At 34.6% G+C, this 7,659-nt stretch overlaps 2 protein-coding genes and 1 long non-coding RNA gene across 3 annotated transcripts; 2 read left to right on the top strand and 1 right to left on the bottom strand.

The window, feature by feature from the left end:
• LOC109240604 (senescence-associated carboxylesterase 101-like) lies at nt 115-855 on the bottom strand. The gene is made up of 2 exons (XM_019407273.1): nt 772-855; nt 115-684 (listed from the first exon to the last, which is right to left on the bottom strand). Exons 1-2 carry the CDS (start codon nt 780-782, stop codon nt 255-257), a joined length of 441 nt encoding a protein of 146 aa, XP_019262818.1. The 5' UTR covers nt 783-855; the 3' UTR covers nt 115-254.
• On the top strand, nt 2,242-3,045 carry LOC109240598. Its single transcript, XR_002070108.1, has 2 exons — nt 2,242-2,450; nt 2,715-3,045. It is a non-coding gene; the product is annotated as an uncharacterized LOC109240598 (long non-coding RNA).
• LOC109234791 lies at nt 4,248-7,160 on the top strand. The gene is made up of 3 exons (XM_019400850.1): nt 4,248-4,874; nt 5,689-5,885; nt 6,562-7,160. Exons 1-3 carry the CDS (start codon nt 4,248-4,250, stop codon nt 7,004-7,006), a joined length of 1,269 nt encoding a protein of 422 aa, XP_019256395.1. The 3' UTR covers nt 7,007-7,160.

The following is a 7,659-nucleotide window of genomic DNA, read 5'->3' as shown; positions in this document are numbered from 1 at the left end:
TTCCTGTCTAATTACAGTTCCCAATTATCCATCCGTTCTAATCTCATTAAACTGTCTACCTCAATACTAAAAACCAAACCTTTTGAAAACCATACCATTTAAATGATTCCTCAATAACTTTAATCTGTATATTCTCTACATTAACACAAATTAGATGATCAACTAAAGATTACATTTTCAATCGACTCCAATTGACTAACAAATTGTTCCATTTTGGGAACACAGAGAATATATATATTCAAAATTTCAAAACGCTAACACGCAATATACATGAAAGAAGAAGGGGAAATTATAAACAATTTAAGGCAGTGTACCTGGTGTTTGAGAAGAGAGAGCTCATTCTCAAGAGAAGCAAAAAGGGTAAAAGCAGCTTTATGAAGGGAAACGGAACTGTTACTTTTAGTGCAGAGAAAATCAAAGGACGTAATTGCATCAGAAGAAACAAGCTCTCTAAACTCTTCTTCTTGCAAGTGATTTACAGCACAATTGGGTGAGCATACAAAAGCGATAATAGAACCCTTTGTTGGTGGATAGTCATAAACTTGGTATTTAGCAGAGAAAGGAAGAGATTGGTTCTGATCCACCAAAAGAGTATCTTTTTGAAGCTTCGAAATTGCATCCCATGAATGATTTAATAGGTCTGATCCTACCAATACATTGCCCAATTCCACTCCAGTGTTATACCTGGAATTGAAGATGAAGATCTAATGATTAGAATCATTGACTGAAAACCATAAATTGACAAGTAATTAATAGTGGTTGATTGCTTACAACGACACCATTGGTGAAGAGCAGCTTCAGACACAAACTGGGTTTCTAATTTCAGCTTTTTGCCAACACCGCGTGGGAATAACTAATTCCTGAATTTACATGGCGATAAGTGATATATTCCAATATTCCATTCTATTCAAAAAAGTTATGAATTACTTTAATATATGTCAAATTATAATATTAATCTCGTATATAATTGTTCAAAACCATCACATAAAATGAGATGAAAAGAATATGATTTTCTTTTTTATCATTTTAGGAGCAAAGTGTAAGAGAATGTTAGAAATATTAAATAACGTGATAGAATATTAACAATAACGAGATAACTACTAAATTATGCACAATAAATATGAGGTTGATAGCGAGCTCGCTTAATAAAATATTTGTCTTTTACATCGTGGCATGGAGGATAACTTCATCATGTGTAGCATTTCCTTTCCTTTTCCTTTAAAAACGAAAGAAAAAATATATGATAAATATACAATTATGCACATTTGGAATATTGTTTTTTTCTAGTAATTTTTGTTCTTGACGAATTTATTCTTATGTTATCAAGTTATTCTTATGTTAGTGGACTTGTGTCAACCATTCAAGAGTACAGTTGCTGCTACCTAAGTGTGAACACAGAATGTAACATTTGCTTTAGTTAGTGTCAGTGGCGTAGCCACATGGTCACAAGGGTTGTCAATTGACCACCCTTCGTCGAAAAATTGCACTGTGTATATAGGTAAAATATTACATTTTAGATGTATATAATACATATTGAACACCTTTAATTTGTCGCAATGTTTCTTTAACTTCTTTCAAATTTAAATACCCTTGGAAAAATTCCTAATTCGCCATTGGTTAGGGTCGGAGAGGCGAGGAAATAGAAAAGACAATTTTACCTCTACATTATTAGCAGCAAGTAAGCTCTATCACTATCTTTAGTTCAAGAATGATTTCACCAATATCAATAAGAAAAGACCAACATTTCCCTCAGATTTTAACGTTACTATTTTTTTTTAAAATTATTGTCCTTACTTTCTTTGTCAAGTTTACACATAATGTTTTATATATATGAGTTATTTCATATTTAACTCCCACAATTTTTTGTTAAAGAATTTTATATAGGATGTTATGGAAAAAAACAGTAGTAGAATTATTGTTCATGAGTAAACAAGTCCACTTCACAACTCTCTCTTTGGTCTGTGACTGATTAGCCAATACGATATTTTTGTTGAAAACTGATCCTTAACACTGTTTTACTTGCTAGTCTAGTTTTACATATATAATCTATATAATAACAAAAGACCTTATATATTCAGGTTAAGATACTTGCATGCACTAAAAGGGTGCATACTTAGAAGAAAGGAAGATTAGGTGAAGCTTTATCTTGACTAGTAGACTAGAGAATGGTAGATGAGAGCAGTATATATTTAGTAACTTAATACCTTTATATATTGTTCCAACTCAAGATTGAAAGTAAACTAAAGCTGTTCCAATATTGTGATTGTTAGTATAAGGGATTTGGTTAGGTTTGGTTAATCTAGCCTAGGTGAAATTATGAGACCAGGCGGACCGGGGCCAGGACCAGGACCTGGACCTGGTGGATGGGGTCCTCCTCTAGGTCTCGGAGGACCCCCAATGCCAGGACCTTGTGGCTTCTTTGGTGGTTTATGTAATTTTATAGGTTCTTGGTAAGTCATTTTGGAACCAATTGTTTTCTTCTATATTTCAAAATTTTAGATGTTTTTCGAATATTTTTTTAATCTTTGAGGAGAAAAAATAAACAAAATCTTTGGACTAGAAAACAATTTGGTTTTGCTTTGTTTTTATTTGGGTATTTTTCTATAAGCTTGAGTTTCTTGAATGTTTAAATGTTACTCGCCATCAAAATATTGATGCTTAAGCTTATTGTTATTGAACTGAACTTAATGTTTTGCACGTGTAAATTTGTACAGCCTGAGCTTCTTCTGCTGTTGCTGGCATTTACAAGACTGTTTTAGGGGCCCAATGGGCTTTTACGGGCCTCCAGGACCTTTTGGGCCGCCTCTGCCATGATCCAGTTGGTTGATCCAATAAAGAAGTATAGAAAGACATGGCACATTATGGGATGAAGGATGCCTTTATTGATTTGTTAAACTACAAATAGGATTGTTTACAAAATATGTCCTATCATATCTCATTTGTAATTGGCTTGAAAGCTTATTCCAATTTATAATGATTGTAATCCTATGGTATAATGATTGTTGAATGCACCTTTACAAATAAAATTGGGGGGTTCAAATCTCGTGTCTATCTTGTTATTTTTTTCCTTTCTTTTATTATAATTGTGCTCACGGTTTCAAACTCAAGTTTGTGGGCATGTCTAGTTCCCTCTTGTATTTTATTATTATTATTATTAATTATTTTATTGTTTATTCATTTAAAATTCTCGTATCAACCCATTGAAATCCCTATTCTATTCTCCTTTTATCATCCTAAATTTTTATATGATTAAATCAAATATCTATATTAAAACAATGGAGGATGTAACATATAGTCAACGGGTTCAATGACCATCATATTTTTACCGGGGGTATAAATATATATTGTAAAAATTGCAACAAAAAAATTATTTTGAAATTAAATTTTCAAAATGATGATTGGATTTATAATTGAACCCATTAACTCTTTATGATAAAACAGCTATTTTTTTAAAATTCTAAATCCGCCTTTGGCATGAAACGAAAAGAATGAGTACTTTTAGCCTTTTTTTCCGTTTTATGAATTACTCATATCGAAAATGTGCAAATTAAAGAAAGTCTTGGTGTTATTATGGCTAGCTGTTGGCTTAACCACGTGTGACGTATGTGTTTATGCTCATCAAATTACATGCAGCAAATGACTAGTTAGCCCCTGAAGCCTTCTTCCTAGTCCCCACCCCCGACCCACGCAGACCACACCGAACCCCCTATACGGCTATACCCCAACCCCACAGTCCACCCCTCCCTCTCGCTGAGTGAAATTTTTTGGGGGTTGTGGATATGTCAGTTTGAATGGATTTCTTTGGCCTTTTCTTATAATGGACACACTTTCTTCATTACTTACTTCTTCTCTCTCTTTCTCCATTAATTAATTAGTCTCTCCCTTCCAATCTATTAAACCAACCCCTCTCCCTATATCCACTCTTTTCTCTTAAATTTATGCAACTTTATGGGTATATATAGTTACTTGAATCACTAGTCTTGGGTTTGAACACTTATCAGTTTAAGTTTTTTGAAGATTTGGAGCTAGAGGAAGATAGCTAGTTATAAAGGCACATGAAGTAAGATAAGAAGAAAGAGATTGCTCTTCACTACTTCTCATCATTTTTCCAAATTTCAAAAACCATACATAAACCATTTTCATATCATATACCCCAAAATACCATACTTGTTCTTGTCATATACTATATTGCAAAACAAGCTAAACAAAAAAACACCCTTTTCTTCTTTTTGCTGTTATATTTTTGCATGGATAACATATTGGTAGGTGATCAAGGCGGGAGTAGCATGTTGAGGGACTATAGAAAAGGGAATTGGACAGTACAAGAAACTATGGTACTTATAGAAGCAAAGAAAATGGACGATGAAAGGAGAAATAGAAGGCAAGGGGATATTAGTGAAAGGGGAAAACCAACAGAGCTAAGATGGAAATGGGTTGAAGACTATTGTTGGAGAAATGGTTGTTTGAGGAGCCAAAACCAGTGTAATGACAAATGGGATAATCTCATGAGAGATTTCAAGAAAGTTAGAGAATATGAAAGAAGAGAGGCTGAGAAAGCAGCAGAAGGTGGAGAAGAAATTATGAGATCTTATTGGAAGATTGAGAAGAATGAAAGGAAAGAAAAAAGTTTGCCTACTAATATGTTGCCTCAGATTTATGAGGCATTAGTTGAAGTTGTGGACAGAAAAGGCCAAAGATTTTTGCCTGCTTCGAATTCTTTGCCTCCTACATTGCAACAACAATCAACTCAACCTCAAATTACACCTTTGCCACTTCCACCACTACCATTACCACCACCACCAACAGTAGTAGCACAAACAGCAGCTCATCAACTTTCTGATGTTGCTTACACTGGTCAATATCCTTTTCCCACAGTAGGTACTCTTATCTCCAACCCTTTTTTTATTCATTACAAAACACTGTAAATATAATGGTCACTATTTAACTACGTACTATTTTAAAGTCCACTCTCATTTGCTTTACTGTTGCTTATTTCTGAACCCCATGACTTGGATATAAAGTTTACTTTGGCAAAGTAGTAAAGTATATTATTTGACTTTGGTTGAGAGAAATTAAAGTTCTTTTGCCCCGTCTATGTTACATTTTGAATCTTGATTTTAATTTGCTTGATATCCTTCTAGGTTTTCCCATAATTATTCTGACCTTTTTTTAAATCCTTTTTCCTACTTTGACAACATACTTTCATGCTATTGAGCATATTTTTAGCACTTTTCAAATACAATTTTTTTTTTCTTTGCTTTCTTGAAATATAGAGTAGCTTATTAATCAAGATTGTTTCCAAGATTAATTTTATCCATTTCAGCTGTTCTTGCACTGCCGATACAAAACCATTCTTGAATGCCTCTTTAAAGTTTTTTTCTTTTTTTTCTTCTCTCTCTCTCTCCTCTTTGTATGTTTCCCTTTAGGTAGGAGAGGGAGATAGGGACGTTTTAATGCTTGCTAGATATGGATCTTATATTTGCATTTGATATATTTCAATCTAACACATCAATCTAGGAAGACATTGACAGTTTTGACTGTTTCAATCACTCAAGATTCTTAATAGTGACATTTCATTTATCCAATATTTACTACACTATATTATATTAATGGAGTTTCATTTACTCTATGTTTATGTATTGGAGATGTGTGATAGCTCAGATCCTGATACAAGTGATCATCGTTCAGATTCACCAGCCAAGAAAAGAAAGAATGAGTGGTGAAGGAACCAGTAGTGGCACAGCAAAAGGTAACATTAACAACTCATCACAAGAAGTTGGCTCTGCTATCTCCAAAAGTGCTGCTATTATAGCAGAAGCAATTCAGTCTTGTGAAGAGAGAGAAGAGAGAAGGCACAGAGAACTCCGTATTCAGCCATGTTATTGGTGCAATAGAAACGAAGTTGAGCAGTAACAGGGTAGTGTTGCCCTGTCTCAGAAATCAGTACTGCTCCTATCCCGACACCCTTGGCGTTGGCAGCTCCATCAAAGAAGAGTTTCCATCCTGGCTTCTCGACTTGTTCTAATTCTTCAACATGTATTATCTCCTCATCGGGGAAGTATGTTTTCAAAGGTTCATATTCATCATCAACTGGATTCTCGGCCAAATGATCAGCCAACGCTTGTGCTTTCATTGCAGTCCGGGTCACGTAGACAATATCAAACTCCGTAAGCAAGATTTGCCACTTCGCCAACCTCCCTGTGGGCATAGGCTTCTGAAAAATGTACTTCAGCGGGTCCAACCGAGAGATAAGATAGGTGGTATATGCTGACAAGTAATGTTTCAACTTCTGCGCTACCCAGGTTAAGGCACAACACGTCCTCTCAAGTTGAGTGTANATTTCTTTGAATTGCCTTCTTTTAAGTTTTTTTACCGTTTTTTTTCTTTCTTCTCTCTCTCTCCTCTTGTATGTTTCCCTTAGGTAGGAGAGGGAGATAGGGACGTTTTAATGCTTGCTAGATATGGATCTTATATTTGCATTTGATATATTTCAATCTAACACATCAATCTAGGAAGACATTGACAGTTTTGACTGTTTCAATCACTCAAGATTCTTAATAGTGACATTTCATTTATCCAATATTTACTACACTATATTATATTAATGGAGTTTCATTTACTCTATGTTTATGTATTGGAGATGTGTGATAGCTCAGATCCTGATACAAGTGATCATCGTTCAGATTCACCAGCCAAGAAAAGAAGAATGAGTGGTGAAGGAACCAGTAGTGGCACAGCAAAAGGTAACATTAACAACTCATCACAAGAAGTTGGCTCTGCTATCTCCAAAAGTGCTGCTATTATAGCAGAAGCAATTCAGTCTTGTGAAGAGAGAGAAGAGAGAAGGCACAGAGAACTCTTAACTTTGCATGAGAGAAGGCTGCAAATTGAGGAGTCAAACGCTGAGATCAATAGGGAAGGAATCAATGGACTTGTGGATTCTATCAATAAACTTGCTAATTCCATCCTTGCTTTGGCTGGTAACAAGAATCAATCAGCTCCCTAAATTATGTAGCTATATTGTCATTAATTCTTCTTACTCATTTGGTGAAGAAGTACTTTAGGAAAATATAACAAGAGAGACTATAATTATTAAATTCCAATTGATTGTACAGTGCTGATGAATATTTGATTATGGTCATCATGTATCTTTGCTAATCTTCTTCTCTTTAGCCGAGGGTGTTTGGGTCTATCAGAAATAGCCTCTCTGTCTTTTCAAGGTAGGGGTAAGGTCTGCGTACACACTACTCTTCTCATACCCTACTTGTGGGAATTCACTGGATTTGTTGTTGTTATTATTGTATCTTCATCAATCTTGTGGATAGTATTCCACCTGAATTATGCCTGTCGTTTCATACTATATATCCTCTCAAATAATTCCAGGTTGAAGGCCTGATTGTAACATTATTAATTCATTGAATGCAATTTAAGCCATTTCCTTTGTATACTTCTCTTTGGTTAAAATTGAACTTCTCACAATCTCTAATTTTGCAAGACAGTTACTTTTTTGGGTTTAAAAAGATAGTTTAATGTGACACTAAGCATCAAGAGTGTGGGAGGTAGCATATATCAGTAGGATAGTCAAAATGTGTACAAACAAACTGATAAGTGAAGCCACCAGCTTAGTGAGAGCGAGGAATGGATTTATAGGATAGTTTA

The sequence above is a fragment of the Nicotiana attenuata genome, chromosome 1 (assembly GCF_001879085.1).
Source record: "Nicotiana attenuata strain UT chromosome 1, NIATTr2, whole genome shotgun sequence".
In the NCBI taxonomy this organism is placed as follows: Eukaryota; Viridiplantae; Streptophyta; class Magnoliopsida; order Solanales; family Solanaceae; genus Nicotiana; species Nicotiana attenuata.
Note: the sequence above shows the minus strand (reverse complement) of the source record. Positions and strands in the feature narration are given on the sequence as shown.

Bases quoted from the DNA above. Each gene is read 5' to 3' on its own strand.
- LOC109234791 (XM_019400850.1), top strand. From the start codon at position 4,248: ATGGATAACATATTGGTAGGTGATCAAGGCGGGAGTAGCATGTTGAGG. The intron at 4,875-5,688 runs GTAGGTACTCTT...ATCATCGTTCAG, and splicing joins GTCAATATCCTTTTCCCACA to ATTCACCAGCCAAGAAAAGA. The intron at 5,886-6,561 runs GTGCAATAGAAA...GATTCTTAATAG, and splicing joins CGTATTCAGCCATGTTATTG to TGACATTTCATTTATCCAAT.